At 38.4% G+C, this 16,494-nt stretch overlaps 2 protein-coding genes across 2 annotated transcripts; one reads left to right on the top strand and one right to left on the bottom strand.

The window, feature by feature from the left end:
• Positions 1–81: 81 nt before the first annotated feature.
• Positions 82–3,588, bottom strand: ska2 (spindle and kinetochore associated complex subunit 2). Its single transcript, XM_056271532.1, has 7 exons — positions 3,448–3,588; positions 1,781–1,870; positions 1,529–1,705; positions 1,266–1,340; positions 735–777; positions 478–610; positions 82–368 (listed from the first exon to the last, which is right to left on the bottom strand). The coding sequence occupies exons 1-7, from the start codon at positions 3,475–3,477 to the stop codon at positions 236–238; spliced, it is 681 nt and encodes a 226-aa protein (XP_056127507.1). The 5' UTR covers positions 3,478–3,588; the 3' UTR covers positions 82–235.
• A 6,870-nt stretch (positions 3,589–10,458) lies between these two features.
• Positions 10,459–16,047, top strand: mdh2 (malate dehydrogenase 2, NAD (mitochondrial)). The gene is made up of 9 exons (XM_056271523.1): positions 10,459–10,638; positions 12,568–12,736; positions 13,055–13,138; positions 13,361–13,470; positions 14,632–14,757; positions 14,867–14,944; positions 15,148–15,247; positions 15,465–15,616; positions 15,738–16,047. The coding sequence occupies exons 1-9, from the start codon at positions 10,576–10,578 to the stop codon at positions 15,867–15,869; spliced, it is 1,014 nt and encodes a 337-aa protein (XP_056127498.1). The 5' UTR covers positions 10,459–10,575; the 3' UTR covers positions 15,870–16,047.
• The last annotated feature ends 447 nt before the right edge of the window (positions 16,048–16,494 follow it).

Below are 16,494 nucleotides of genomic sequence, written 5' to 3'. Positions count from 1 at the left end.
GAAGAAATTAAGTTTATTCCTTAAAAAGACTGATAAAAGTTAGTTTATTTTGTATGCAATCCCAATTAATGGATATACTGAACTTTATGGACAAATGTTTCTGAAATGTTGTCTAGTTCGCCATCATTCAAGTGTGTGTAGAGGGGTTTTACTATGGAATGGAATATACTACAAGAGGAAGTAACTCGAGGCTTTACGCATTTTGATGGGGTTGCATCTATTTTGTCCCGGTTTCTCAGTCTTTTGCCAGCAATGACACAAGTCCTTTCTTATCCAGCTCAATGAGTTTAAGGTGTTGTAAGGTCTTCATTGCAGAATCACTGACTTTCATGTTTAACTTCTTCATTCTCTGAGTGCTTATCGGCCCTCTAAAGTGACAAGAATGAAAAGACTTAGATCAAAAGAATTAAGGTTGCCTTAAACTTCACTACATTGTGAATCATGTTAGGGCTCAGGGTTAAATATGACCAGACAAACCTGTTTTTATCTGAGAAGTACTCGGATAACTGTTTATTGAGCATGTTGAGGTCATTCAGCTTCAAGTTACCACGTACACTCCGCGGGACAGTCTCAAATGTCCCCTCAGACACCTCTTCATGCATGTTCCGTGCTGCAAGACAGACAAAATAACTATATATTACAATTATTGAGACTGATAAAGATGCTGTTCACCTTTGACATTGTGAAAATGTTACAGCTGCTTTATTATGTTGATGGTTTTCTTCTGTCTTTACATTCAGACTGTGCTTGAGTTTGAGGTTCTGATATCGGCATGGCCTAAAGAAACAGAAATGCATTAATAAATAGCTAAAAAAGAAGCTTTCGCCTCATAGGACCACAAATATTAACATTTTAATAGGTACAGAGACATACAATACTGTTTAAAAGTTAGAAATGTATACTGTTATTCAGCAAGGACACATTCAATTGATCAAAAGTGACAAAGATATTTGTGTTACCAAAGTTTTGAATTTCAAATAAAGTTTCCACGAAAATATATAGCAACACAACTGTTTTCAGCATTGATTTTTGTAATCAGCTTTGCCATTACAGGAATAAATTACAATGTAAACTATATTAAAATTGAAAACAGTAATTTTACAACATTACTGGTTTTACCGTATTTTTGATATTTTTGAATAAATGCAGCCATTAGAGACTTCTTTGAAAAACTTTTTTTTTTAATCTTACCAACCCCAAACTTTTGAACAGTAGTGTAGTTGTGTAATTATGATAAAAATCATTTTTTAACAAAACTGTCTAACCTCAACATTTAAAGCAGCAATGGATGAGCAGAGAGCATCTCTCGCTTCTTGTTCTTCTTCTGTCAGTGGAGGAACCTTGAACACCAGAATTCCCATTAGCACACAGAGTCTGAACCACAAACATCATGGAACTACTTTATTTTTCAAAGAACACCCCCTTTACCATGGTAAAATCATTGTGTATGGCCTCTAGTGTAGTAACATTGACAAGGACCCTTTGGCTTTGTTAGACTTGTGCTCTTGTTGCACTAATGAATGAATACCTGCACATCTGCTGTGTTCTGCAGCTGTTGAACCAGCTGTACTGTCGTGTCCAAATGAGCTCGTATGGAGTCCATGGATCGTTTCTGTTCTGCTGCGATCTCCTCCACTTGAGTGCACAGGGCCGAATGGCGTGCTTTGATCGCCGACAGGTTCTCCAGCAACTGAACAGGGTTTCCCTGAAATCCACAACCACAGATTTAGAAAAACAGAATCGGTCATTATTTAAAATGAATAAATATATACAAACTTACCTCAAACGAGCCCGCTTCACGCACATTTGCCATGAAGTCAAATTTCAGCCGCTTTTCCACATATTCTATATCAGCTTCTGCTTTCTGGAACTACAAGGACATGGATCTAAACACCATCATTCAGTAAGCATTCAGAAAATTTGAGTCAGGAGTTGATTGCCATTCATAGGCTTTAGCATTTATTGGCTCATCTGAACGAGGGTACGATCTAAAACCTGAAACCCTATTAGCAATATTGCACTACTCTGAACACAGTGGACAGCAGAGTCAATACTGATAGGGTCCCAAGAATTAGGATTAGACATTACGACCTGTAAAACAGAAAACAAACAACTATATGCCAACTGAGATGGTGGACCTCTTTGAAAAGTTGTAAACATTGTGCAAAGCTGTTTTCAGATGCTTTGACAATACTATTGCACTGCTAGCTGTCCAATACAGTAGTGCAATGAAGTCAGAGCACCTGTTAACAGCAATTGATGTGACTGGCCACGATGTTGACCCTACCTTTGAGAAAAATCCCTGGCCAATGCCCTTTTAACATTGCACTGCTTTAATAACTGGGTTATCAGTAGTACAATATAAAAGGGGCACTGGACAGACAGTACGCATTCAGGGTGGTCCTTCTGCATGCTGAAATATCCAACAATCATGTAAATAATGCCAATTAAAAGCCTGGGAAGAACACAGTTTTAACATAAACATTAGAAAACAAACACTATAGTGCTGAGATCCAGATATGTAGATATGGGCAATAATTTTAAAAGTGAGTGTTTAATTGCTATGGTATTTAGTTCATTAAAGCTACTTTGCATCTATTTCTTATTTATTTATTACGCAACATCCATAATTATTCATAATATATATATATATATATATATATATATATATATATATATATATATATACACACATACAATTTCTGGCAAGCTAATACTGCGCCCCCTATCGTTTCCTCGTACTAATGATATTTAAACATGCAAATATAAAATTAATACAGGTTTAAGGTTTTACTAAAATCATTGAATAACAAAAATGACTTATGAGATTTTGCAGGCAATTGTCAGAATTGTCAGAATCTTCACAGACTAAACGTTTACAAAGATCTGTGCGTCGTCCAGAAGCAATGGACACATTTTATATTAATTTTATCAGTTAATAACAACTGCGACATTAACTTGATGTATATAAGCCGGAACAGTTTATACGTGTATAAAAACCTTATTGAATAATGTATAGGAGTAAGTTCGGGCTGCAGCGCACAGTTTGGCGGACAGACGCACAGGCCCTCCCGCACCAGCACTCCCCTCACTACCGACCAGCTATCGAACCAAATAAACATTTTCAGGCTGAATGCCAAGGATTCGTTTCAAAATATACGCATTACAGTAATTTAATTACATGAAGACTGATATTGCAGTAAATATTAGTAAATCATGTAATTAGCTGTTGCACTAGTTAGCCATCCAGCTACATGTTTTTCGTAATTTTCTCCCCTCCAACCTGAGGGAAAGACAGAGGAATATAGAGAACATGTAATTTTTCATGTTTTATTCTGCATTACGTCGTCTAATGCAAAGGCACCGGTATTATTAACAAATAGACGGATCCGTCACTTTACAAGGGAAAACATTTGATGGAAACGTTTGCCTGAAAAAACAGCTTACCATCGCCTCCAGCTTATCAACTGTCTCCATGTTGAATAGTTTACATTCCTAAAGCAGCCCCGGAAATATAAAGCTCGCAGCAGAACGCAAGACCTTCTCTGATTGGTCAGCTGTCAGAGAGCGTGGAAGGTGATTGGTCAGTTTGGAAGGAGAAAGAGCGGAAAGGGGGTGGTATATTCGGGATGGAATTCTAACGTACTGTTTTGTACGTACTACAGTATATCTATACTGCGCATACTATTTATGCTTGTTGCATAAACAGAACGTTCGATATTTCCGGGTTGTAACGGTAGGCCGCACGACTTCCGGTTACTCCTGTCAGAGCGAGTCTGACAGCGAGCAGCTGCTTGTCAGAGCGAGAACGCTAACGTTAACTTTAGTTAGTCAACGAGGAAGATGGCATTTTACACACGATGCTTGCAGGACCTGCCAAGGACTACCGTTAACGATGTACATAGGATTATACAATCCTCAACATCAGCCCCAAAGAGCAAGCGGGAGAAGGGGTTTAAAATGTATATTTCCAGCTACATTGACCATTACGAAGGTAAGTTAATTTACTATGCTTTGTTTTAGTCTAGTAGCCTAGCCTATGAGCTATCTTGCTAACCGGTAACGTTAAACATTGAATGAGCCTGATGAATATTATATTGTTTTAATTGTTTTGATCATAACATGATATTATTCTTAACTCAGTGTCAAACAAAGAGCCAGAGACAGGGAGAGTGAGCGTCCGCGCTACCTGCCATAGGTCACTGAGGAAGAATGAGAAACCTCACGACCTCAGAGTAGGATCTAAGATAGTTCAGTTGTTCCAGCCAGTTCTGCTCCAAACATGTCCTGGGGATTTTGTGTTGCTAGGATAGGTTCTGTATCAGTAACATAGGCAGAAAATAGCACTCGGATATCTAACCTAGCCCCCATGAAAACTCCAGGAACTGCTTGTGACGGCTGTTGTTTATTATAAGTTAAGTTTAAGTTAAGTTTGTATGGTAAGTTAAGTTGTAAGTTTGTTGGAGTTTCAGTTATCTGTATGTTCAGTATTCATGTAACGTTTTTGACTTGTAATAGCCTACTAACATCTCACATATGTAATACTAACATATTTTAATGTTTATAAAAACAGAACTAAAAACGACCTTTTTTGGTCATTTGTTAACTAATATGATATGGTTAAGCCTACCATGACTAACAATCTGAAATGTTGATTTTGTTCCATTTCCTGTGCCTGTACTATATTTAAGATGGCAATGGTTATTGGTAATGTTTTTTTTTTTTGTTTTTTTTAAGATTACACTTGAGCACTCATTCCCGGTGCAACTGTATGAGGCTGTGTGTTCATGTGTGGCTGGTAAGGCACTGTGCAATCACAATGTTGCACTGCTCTATCAGACAGCACACTTCTCGCAGCTTCAGATCAGTGCTGTACCCCCTGTCCTTAGTTGCACTGAAACAGAGCAACGCTGGCACAAGCCAAGGTCTATGGTAAGTCTGAGAGCATTATTTACCACACTGTTTCATAGTGTAGTCAGTCAGCTGAATTGGTATGTGTGCAAAGCTTGCTTTCATTAAAGACCATTACTATCAACAGGGTGTGAAGCCAGGCCGGGTCAGAGACATGGTCGTGTTGGCAGCCAAACCCAAGCAAAAGACGGTTGGAAATGGTGTAAGGTAATAATGTTTTATGTTATTTCTATAATTTAGATAAAACATGATTTAAATATGAAAATAAACACATCTGAAACACAGCATGTTACCATGTACACAGGAGCACACTTTACAAAGCACTGAGGGGAGAACTGCCAGATGTGGACATGCTCAAAGTGGCTGAGGTGTATAGTGATTTCCCTGCGACCTTGGCACCACTCATCACCACCATGGCCATTAGTTCTGATGTTCCGTTAGTCCAGTCAGCACTAGGGGAAGTGCAGGAGGGAAGTGCCATCGCCTCTCAGCACCCAGTAGCACCCACCAGGACCATCCAGTTGCACTCAGATGCACCTCCACCTCCACTTCTGCCGTTGGCTGATTACAGGTTGGAGCCTACAACCTGTCAATTTGTTTGCAGTGAACAACAACAACTTCATCTGGTCTCCCTCCAGACAAGTATTGAAATGGCCAGACAGGTGGAGGCTTCCACACGGGACCAGAGCTTGTCTGCAGAGTGGCATCAGGTTCGTCGACCACGAATAACGTCCTCACACTTTAGAGAGTTGTGCCATGTTCGAGGTGAGAGTACAGCACAGCAGCTCGCTCAGAGGATTTGGAAGGGCACTGTTCAAACTGCTGCCATGAAGAGGGGCCTGGTACTTGAACCTGTTGCCATTGAGGAGTACTGCAGGATCAAGAACACAAACTATTGGCCTTGTGGGTTTATCATCCACCCTGATGCCCCCTGGTTAGGGTCTTCTCCTGACGGGGTTGTATTTGACCCAACCGAAAACCCTCCCTATGGTTTGGTTGAGATTAAATGTCCAAATTGCAAGAGCTATGTTGATTGCAAGTACTTGAAGTTGCATGGCAACACAATGCAATTAAAACGGCAGCACAGCTACTACTGGCAGGTCCAAGGCCAGCTTCTAATAAGTGGAATGGAGTGGTGTGACTTTGTGGTGTTTGCAGAGGATGACATGGTCATCCAAAGAATCTACAAAGATGCAGAGGTTGCACAAATCATTAGGGAGAAGGGGGATCACTTCTTTTTTTATTTTTACATGGCTGTGTGTTTGAAATAGATACTGTTACTATTTACTGTTACTCTTAGAATAATTTACAGTAAATCAGTTCTATTTTTGTATGTATTTATTAAATTGTGAATGTTTGTAAACAAACAACATATCAGTTTAACCCTCATTTATGTTGTCACTTGTGATCTTTGGGGTCTTCAGATACCCCAGACAATAACATTTAATTTTGTAACAGGATTATAAAAATGTTTTTACAAATGCAATTTTACTCTGTTTGTTAATGTTTTTCCTCAACATTTGTGTAGTTTTGGGAGGATTTATAATATCTTGTAAATTTCTATGAATAGATTAAAAAATATTTATTTAAATAGGCTTTTAACAAAAAAACAACAACAGTATTTTATGCAAATTTCACTTTATAAAAGACCCAGATATCTAACTTTCATTCATGGGGATAACATGGATAATTTTAAATGGTTTAATGTAACATTTATGCCCATTTTTGAAAAATCAATTTAACCACTAGATGGCTATTGTCACATTCACTGTCTGTCTTCATCTGTACTACACTTCCCAGTATCCTCCGTCATCATCATCACCTGTTCATCATCGTTGTCATCCCCGCCTTCACCTGTGTTTCACTCATCATCGTCACCTGTTGTCTTTGTCATTATCTCTGTGTATTTAAGCTCCCCCTGTTTCTCTGTTCACTGGCCGGTTATTGTTTGTGTTCATACACACTTGTTTCGATTGTTGGATTGTTTGAATATTAAACTTTAAGTTTGCTGCCTGAAACATTACAGCTACATGGCTCCATTATACTATTTGACTACCTGAAAGATATATTTTCACAAGTTGGATTCATATCTAAATGTTATAAAATGTTTAAAAAAAATGTCAAAATTTAGCATTTTTTGTACAGAAAAAAACTACAAAAAAAACGTTTCTCAATAATTTTACATTATGCTTAGAATCAAATCTGAACAAAGTGTTACAAAGAGAAATGTTGGACTCTTAAGATGTTATTTATTTCAATCATCTATTACTAACTGTAACAGAACAAAAATGAACAGAAATGAACAATTATATTACATGTTGGGTAAAAATACATGACCATCAAAATGGAATGAACTGAACAGCAATAACAAATGAGCAAGTATGTGTGTGAGAGAGTGTGTGAGTGCATTTACAAAGATATATATAGATTTGTAAAAATGAACAATAACATCTCTACATTTGTGTATGTTTGTAAACATACAACATACAGTATCAGTTCAAGTTTTGTATAGATTCGTAAAAATTAACAATAAAACTTGAACAAAGAAATTGGAACTGATTGTAAACTGATTCATAAAAATTCTAGTCCATTCATTTCTGTGTTGCCCATGCCTTAACCAGTGGTCCATTCTGGTAATTCACCAAGAGACAAGCGACGGTGAACAACTGGTCAATGCTCCCACACACTGACAGAGGAATGACTTTATCAAACAGTTTGTTCTCTTTTACTCGCCTGATGCACCTCTCAACATGCACTCTCACACGGGCAATAGACTGTGTCTGCTGGACATCCTCTTTGGTCATCTGTTTGTTTCTTGCAAGGAAAGCAGGTCGGTAAACCTTTCCAGAGAAGAGATTGTCCACAAGAAAGCCTTTGTCAACCAGAAATGGCCATCTCTGGTGTGAGGAGTTTGGCTATTCCTGACTGCTTAAAAATTTCCCGGTCACTCATGGAACCTGCATACAGAGGTGACACAAAGGTGATGGGACCATGAGGTGCAATGCCAATCATGGCCTTGAAAGTGGTGTGTGACTTGTATGGGGAGTAGACTTCGCTGTGCAAAAGAAGAGAAGAGGGAGTTTGGCAAAAGATTTCTGTGCAGTCAAGCACCACTTGTGTGTCTGGGAACAAAGCAAACTCAGGTGGTAGATGAGCCTTTAATTCCTCTGGTGGTATCCACAGGCGGATGGAACCCAGTAGATAATAGAGGAAATGTGTCCACGATGTAATTATTCTGCTTGCTGTGGTGGTATGGATGTTGAAGCGTTTGGCTAGGTCCCTCAAATGCAGGCCCACAGAAAGGTGCATCAAGAAAAGCAGTAACTCATCTATCGGTGCTAGTCTCTGTTAAAAAACAAAAACACACAACACACTAGAAATCACTTGTACTGTAGTATTAATGTGTGTTGCCCTAACAAATCATCTGAAAACACCCTTGATTAATAATGGAGCCTTTGACAGTCAAGATATGTCAAGTAAACTGTAACAAATGTTAAGACTAACAACATAACTTACTGATGGTCTCAGAAGGCTAGGTTCTTTGGAGGCAGCATGGACACTGGTGATCCGTACCATTTTAGTTGTTGCAGCAGGCTCCACCAATTGCCAAAAGGCCTGGAAATGCTTGTATGATGCAAATCTGCAATGAAATTATAATCACTTTAGAACTTTATGTTCATAATAATACAAAATGATGACTGACATATTATTGATGGAACAACATACTTTTTTAAATTTTACTTCAGTTTCTCAAAAAGGAAATTTTACTTTTACTCGAGTACATTTTTTAGGGAGTAATTGTACTTTAACTTTAGTATAGATTTTCAGTACTATAACCCCCACTGCAACCCAGACACACATAGAGTTAGCTACTACATACAATTGCATAATAGCATGGACCAACCTTGTGTAAAAACGAATATCCTCATCAGATCCTTGGAGGTGTTGGAGTCCAAACCGAGACAGCAGTTGCAGTGATTGGACTTGTTGTTGGAGCTCCTCTACCTTTCTCCTCAGGGCTTCGTTTTCATCTGCCAGATGATGTGTGACAAGTGCAGTAGTGGGGGTGACACAGTAGGCGTGATCACGATGTACAACTTCCATCTCTGTGACCACCTCGTTGTCAGACGCCATCGGTAGGTCAGGGGAAGGAGGCCTTGGCCGACGTTGCCAGACATTAAGCCGAGGTGCCGGGACGCTGAACTCATTCCAGGCAAACAAACAAGGGACACTGCCTTTCTTTAGTCGTTTCTCCCCTCCAGTCGTCGTTACAAAATCCTCAAAAAGGAAATGACAACTGCAGACTCGAGTGCATTCAGTTGGAGTGAAGCTATCCCTGCGGATCTTGACTAGCCACTTTGATCTCACCTCAAGATCCACAGGGAAGCGATGAAAACTAATCGTTCCATTGTATTTCGACGAATTTCCACATATCGGCACACAACAGTGTAAAGACGTTCGTCTGGATTGACGCTGTAATTTAATTCGTTTTTCTTTTAGTCTTGAGAAACTCATAATTGCCGTCTAACTAAACTATCACTCTCTCGCTCTCTCTGAGAGGAGATAACGTCAACGTAACCGGAAGTTGTGCGGCCTACCGTGACAACCCGGAAATATCGAACGTTCTGTTTATGCAACAAGCCTATTGAAATGTATGTGAAATGTAGGTTATATTGAAATGTGAAATATGAATCCTAAATTCAGTGATTAAAATATTTGTCTTTCCCCCCTCAAGTTTTGTGTTAGAGTATGCTGACTATTAAATAATATTACATTGTGGGATACAGTGTTTATTGGAAAGAAAAACAACTATTTAGCATTTTAAATCCATTTTTCTAAAAACTTTTGTCACTCAGATCAAATAATGAATCAGATTTACTTATTTTTTATACACCACACTGAAATGTCAAGAACGGAACACAGTATTCTTTGCTGTAAGCTTTTGTATACCACACATTTTGTTGAATATTAAAGTAGGTCATCCAATTACTCTATGCATGCAGAAAATTCAGAATCATATACCTAACATAGCCAGACTCAGCACAGTATTCATACTCTATACCACTACACTGCACAGTATTCAGACTTCACACTACATGATGATCTATATTTATAATAATAGTTCACAAACATTTTGTCCCAGACCTTGTAAATATAGCAAGAGACCTGTTTTATTCTCCAAGGTGTAATGTTCAGGCCAGGGTAATTTTAGAATAATCATGCTCCTAGACAAATTCAGTTTTAAAACTAAATTCTTAATAGGTCAGGAGCAGTTACTACTGTTTTAAAAAAAAATAAACTTTGTACTTCTGTCCTTAAATAGTAATAAAAAAACTTAGAGGGCTGAAAAAGTTTCTATGACGTTTCATCCAAACGGACCAATCGATCGCCAGAATGTGATCAGCCATTGAAAGAGTAAGCGGTGGTAAACCCTGCCCCATTTAACATGACTGACACAATTTCTATTCAATCATAGCTCTGCATGCACACCGCTACACCAATCAGAGAAGGCCAGAATGTCATAGCGTCAACAAAGCTTGGCTGCACCGTAGGCTTGTTCTCACCCGGTTGTCTTGTTAGAGGACGTTGGAGTCACAGTCAGGAGGGGCTCTATATCAAATATTAATTTTAAAACCGCAAGCACTTACAGAATATCAAGCCAACATGTTCTCCCGCATCGCTAGACCAACAGCCACCCTCGCCCGGAGCTTGTCCACCTCCTCCCAGGTAAAAACGGTCATATTTGTTACCATGCGAGTGCGCTAACATTAGCCTACATGATGTATATGAGTGTATAATGACGCTAACATGTCAAACTGAGATTAAAACAAAATGTACTTTTTTTCTTTATTGATTCGTGGTCCTTAATAATCCATAGACTACAATACTATAGTTGAAACTAAGTTAAGAACCTGCATCCAGGTAACCTAGAAGTTACCTTGCTTGGCATTTAGCCAGTACACTGACAGTGTGATTTCTTAGTCATATGGTATTTAGGTTTATAGAGGTTACAATAATCATGAATCCAGTTGAAACCCTGCTGTCCGCCATGAGTAGATTTTTAGTCGACCTTGCCAACTCGTGTAGTCTGCCTCTGCCTGTGTGGGATCATGATTCCAGGTTAGAGATGGCATCTGACTCGACCCGCTTTGAAAGGTCATTACTGTAATCAGCTACTTGTCTCTCTGTTGTGTAGCAAGTACTACAAAGTGTCTTGATCTGTAATGAAGAGATCAGGCTTAATGCAGCTTTTGTGTTGGCTTAAAATGGCAAAAGCGCTACTGAGATGATTCACCATCTGATATGTTTCATGAAACACAACTTTGGCCTTTATAAGGCTTGTACTTATATTCCCCATACATAATCACACCCACATTGCATTCCTTTTTATTCTTAACACAATGCAATACATGCGTTTAGTTGCCAATAGAATAAGACTAATTAGTTTGTTTTCAATAAACTCGCTCTAAACGCACTCATATGCCATACAGACTTCCTTTGTACTGTCTAAACACTTTACAGAGTCCTTAATCACTTGGTTTAAACCCTCCCATTTCGCTGCATGAATGGTAGTAAAAATTCCCACTGGCGTATTTCCAGACTGAAAAAGTCCCAAGGTGCAGTTAAAAAATATGTTTGTGTGACCTCTGTTTGTAAACACACAGACACAGAAAAGGATGTTTAACATTTTGCAATTTGCATTCAAAGGCTGTTCTATTTTTATTTAAAGGGATAGTTCACCCAAAAATTAAAATGAATTACACCCCCCATGTCGTTCCAAACCCGTGAGACTTTCGTTCATATTTGGAACACAAATGAAGATCTTTTTGATGAAATCTGAGAGCTACGCAACTACCACTTTGATGCTTCAAAAGCTTCATAAAGAGATCTTCATAAAGTAATTCATATGAATTGAGCGGTTTAGTACAAATTTTTTGAAGAGACTTTATCGATTTATATGATTAACAGATTTAATTTAGGCTTTTATTCACATTTAAGCATTGATCAAGCTAAAACGAACCTACTTGATGGGCGAGATCAAACCTCATTGGTTCTTGAGGAACCTCAAACGTCCTGTGTAACACACAGGAATGGACCTCATTGGTTCTTGGACGTCAAGCGAATGTGCTTGAGCTTCTGTTTACCACAACTGATGTGTAAGTTGATGAATGTTTATATGTGAATAAAAGCCTAAATTAAATCTGTTCGTCATATAAAGTGATCGAGTCTCTTCAGAAGTTTGGACTGAACCACTCAGTTCATATGGATTAGTTTTACGATCTCTGAACGAACCTTTTGAAGCGCCAAAGTGGTAGTTGCGTAGCTGTCAATGGAGGGACAAAAAGCTCTCAGATTTCATCAAGAAGATTTTCATTTGTGTTCCGAAGATGAACAAAAGTCTTACAGATTTGGACCTACATGAGAGGGTGAGTAATTAATGACAGGATTTTTGGGTGAACTAACCCTTTAAACAGTTTTTGATGACTAGTTATGATTAATGATACCTCTTAAATGTTTATATATATATATTGCACATAACAATACAGTGCAGTAAATTTAATGGCCTATTGAGTCAAAGTACACTTAACTGATATAAGTAGGGTGGATCAGCACATATTGCAATTGTGACATGTTGCAATTTTTTCCTCTTTGCAGAACAATGCGAAAGTAGCTGTCTTGGGTGCCTCAGGGGGCATCGGGCAGCCCCTGTCCCTCCTACTGAAGAACAGCCCTCTAGTGAGAGAGCTGTCACTTTACGATATCGCCCACACTCCTGGAGTGGCTTCTGACCTCAGTCACATTGAGACCAGAGCCCATGTCACAGGTACAGAAATGTTTTCGGCTCAAGCCTCCTTGGTTCTGATGGTTATAATTAGATTTTTTAGTATTTGCAGATAAATCATATTTATTATTTTAAAGTTGCATGAAATGAACATTTCCTGTGTTTTCTAAATGCATCTTCTTAATCTTGTGAACGATTCATCCAGGTAACTTTTTAACCCATAATTTTGATTTAAAATGTCAAAACTTGACAGTTGAAACAACCTACTTTTATCTGGTAACATATGCTAGTCTTCTCCAATGCTTAAATCCTATTTACTTTAAATTGTTCTGCTATAGTGTTCACTGTGTTGCCTTGCAGGGTACATGGGAGCAGATCAGCTGGGTGCTGCACTGAAAGGCTGTGAGGTTGTTGTCATCCCTGCTGGTGTCCCAAGGAAGCCTGGTAATATTTTTTATGTCTCTGCTTTGTTTTGTTTTTAAGCGCATTTCTAGTCAGCATCGAATGGCATTTGCAACATTTTATTTGTGTGAATGTAAAATAGGATATTCAACAAAAATTTTTGATTGGCTTAAACATAAGGGCTTGGGGATAGAATTGGGCTCAGTTTTAAATTCTTATGGATTTCTATATAATTCTGAAGATTCTTTTTGGCCTTTTTTCTAGGTATGACCCGTGACGACCTGTTCAACACCAATGCCACTATTGTGGCTATATTAGCTGATGCCTGCGCCCGTCACTGCCCTGAGGCCATGATCTGCATCATTGCAAACCCTGTAAGTATAATAAAGTCTTGGAGAGATTAGTGCATTGCTGTTATATCACTTGCTAAACTGTCCAAAGGTCAAAAGGGCGTATAGCACTACATATCTATTAGGGATGAGTCGCGATCTTCGAATAGTCGAACTGCGTTCGAAATTCGATCATAAAATTGCTTATTCGAATATCGTTATATTTTGCCGCAATTCCAATGTGACATAATTGACGGCGCGCCTACTGTCCTAGATCGCGCAGCAGGGTATTTTCCTGTCGGGGACACAAGGTGCCACTAACATGAATGAAACCCCCTCCTGCGCGATCTTGGATACCAGCGTTTTTTACATAGTGTAAACAAACAACAGAAGAAGAGCATTGTTGTGACCGTTAACTCTGCGCCCAACAGAGGTGGGTAGTAGACTAACCTTTACTGTCTATGGTAGTAACCGTCCATGGTAGTAACAAAGTAGGCTACATTTACTTCACTACGTTGGGCGACGTTCCTCTCGTTTCCTTATTTTAATGCAATACATGTTGTTAAATGCGTAGTTTATTCCAAGCGCGCTGTATCTTTATTACTCGACGATAGCACTACAAGTATGATGACATTATCCGTTTTTTGGACATATACATTCATTAATAGGCTACATTAAATAAGCTACCATTGTCCACACCACAGTTTATGAAATGAACACCCGCCATCCTGCGGTAATGTGTGTGTATTGCGGAGTGGCATCACACGAATAGTTTTGATTGAAACTAATTTGTTTAAAAAGTAGGCTTTTGCAGTAACATTTTTTTATCTAACGAGCATCTGGTTTGGCGATGCAAAAACAGACTGTCCTGCTTATTGTTTTTTTCTTAACTACCGGTATGTTAAAAAAAACGATGAAAACATGTTACTTGTTCAATTATTAAACCGTTTGTTTGATGACAAATCGCTAAAGATGAAATTGGCCTCCCTTTCTGTCACTGTGAGTGCGGGGGGGTTTTTTTGTTGTTTTTTTCGAACGATAATCAACTTTTGCTGCTCGATTTTCGAATGGCATTTTTGGCAGAAATTCACATCCCTAATATCTATACACATACATGCATGTATGCTTTGGACCGTCCATTTAAGTTGATAATTGTTCATATAGAAAAACAAGTTCTGTATTATTAAACTTCATTGTAAATTTCAGGTGAACTCCACTATTCCCATCACATCAGAGGTGATGAAGAAACATGGCGTCTACAATCCCAACAGAGTCTTTGGTGTGACAACACTGGATATTGTCAGAGCAAATACTTTTGTTGCTGAGCTCAAAGTAAGTTATATAAACTCAATAGATACAGATTTTTAAGTACAGATTTATTTATTTAATGTCATACGTTTGCACAGTCATTTCATTGTCACGGTTACTGCAATATTTCCAGGGCCTTGATCCCGCCCGAGTCAATGTGCCAGTGGTCGGAGGTCATGCAGGAAAGACCATCATTCCTCTCATTTCACAGGTGAGGAGAACCTGTATTACTACATAACTGATAACTTATTCAATAAGCATTTGAACAGTATTGCATTACAATGACTACCAATTCAAGCTTTAACTTTCATGTCAATCCAAGCTCAGCAGTTTTTCTTTCGGACAGGTTGTTTAGATTATTTAGTGAAATGATAAAGCTGATGTGTATTCTTATTCTTTTCGTGTTGTTTTCAGTGCACACCCAAGGTTGAGTTCCCAGCAGATCAGCTGTCTGCTTTGACAGGCAGGATCCAGGAAGCAGGAACTGAGGTTGTGAAAGCTAAAGCTGGTGCAGGTGAGAACTGAGGTTTTAGATGCTGTTTGATTGCTTGTTTTTTGATTGCATTAAGTACTCTGAGGCTTTGGTTCCTTCATGTCGCTGGCATTTTTTTTTTTTATTGTCCAGAAATTTAATTTAGATAAAAAAAAAAAAATACCACATTAAAAATACCATTTAGAAGATCTGAAAGATGAATTTGTATCTGTAAACCTAAAGGTGTATCTCTTCATAGGCTCTGCCACTCTGTCCATGGCCTATGCTGGAGCCAGGTTCACATTCTCCCTTCTTGACGCCATGAATGGAAAGGAAGGTGTAGTTGAATGTGCATTTGTGAGATCTGAGGAAACCGAGTGCAAATACTTCTCTACACCTCTCCTGCTTGGGGTAAATCTAGCTAGACCCTCTTTAGATGTTACTACTTATCTTCAGATCATACAAGGTCAAACAACCACCTGGTAAAACAGGCTTTTCTGTTTTTAAAATTAATTTCTCTTCCTTTTCTCAGAAAAACGGCATTGAAAAGAACCTTGGCCTTGGCAAGATTTCTGCGTTTGAGGAGAAGCTGGTAGCTGAAGCCATGGATGAACTGAAGGGCTCCATCAAGAAAGGAGAAGATTTTGTTTCAAACATGAAGTGATCTGTGCTTGTGGCACACTACCTGTGAAATGTCCTTTATTTATAAAGCTGAGTCATTGTATGTCAACAGGGTTTCCCAAGAAATGTATGTTCATCATGTTCAAAGATGCAGACAGTCTTTGTACTGATTAAAACAGTCAAATCCAGCCATCAATAAAACGGTCTGTTTACCAACTCTATACATCCTTGCATTTCAGTTCACTCTATTCAATATATTGCTCTTTTGCTATGAGAATATATTATTGACTTGTTTTTTGTTGTTGTTGTTGATTATAAACGGTGACTCATAAATCAATGTGAATGAGTTTTACATAAATGGGAGTGGCTCTGAGTAAACCTGCTGTCAGGGTTATTGTTATTTTCAGTCAAGGATCCACTTTCACATTCAAGTCTCTTTCCATGTACTTATTCAAATGATTAGAGATTTGGAGGTATTTAAATGAAGCTTAATGATGTAATGGATATTAAATTTCCTACACACACATACACACACGTATGTATACAGGTGAAACTTGAAAAATTAGAATATTGTGCAAAAGTTAATTTATTTCAGTAATTCAACTTAAAAGGTGAAACTAGTATTATATAGACATTACATGCAAAGTGAAATATTTCAAGCCTTTATT

Source organism: Rhinichthys klamathensis, unplaced genomic scaffold (assembly GCF_029890125.1).
Source record: "Rhinichthys klamathensis goyatoka isolate OS25496 unplaced genomic scaffold, OSU_Roscu_1.1 h1tg000321l_1, whole genome shotgun sequence".
Classification (NCBI taxonomy): domain Eukaryota; kingdom Metazoa; phylum Chordata; class Actinopteri; order Cypriniformes; family Leuciscidae; genus Rhinichthys; species Rhinichthys klamathensis.
This window is presented reverse-complemented; position numbering and strand designations above follow the sequence as displayed.

What these genes read in the sequence shown, in the direction of transcription:
- ska2 (XM_056271532.1), bottom strand. Translation starts at nt 3,477, where the DNA reads ATGGAGACAGTTGATAAGCTGGAGGCGATG. An exon ending in TTGATAAGCTGGAGGCGATG is followed by an intron (nt 1,871 to 3,447) that starts GTAAGCTGTTTT and finishes ATGTCCTTGTAG; the next exon opens with TTCCAGAAAGCAGAAGCTGA. An exon ending in AGAACACAGCAGATGTGCAG is followed by an intron (nt 1,341 to 1,528) that starts GTATTCATTCAT and finishes CTGGTGTTCAAG; the next exon opens with GTTCCTCCACTGACAGAAGA.
- mdh2 (XM_056271523.1), top strand. Translation starts at nt 10,576, where the DNA reads ATGTTCTCCCGCATCGCTAGACCAACAGCCACCCTCGCCCGGAGCTTG. An exon ending in GCTTGTCCACCTCCTCCCAG is followed by an intron (nt 10,639 to 12,567) that starts GTAAAAACGGTC and finishes TCCTCTTTGCAG; the next exon opens with AACAATGCGAAAGTAGCTGT. An exon ending in CTTTTGTTGCTGAGCTCAAA is followed by an intron (nt 14,758 to 14,866) that starts GTAAGTTATATA and finishes CAATATTTCCAG; the next exon opens with GGCCTTGATCCCGCCCGAGT.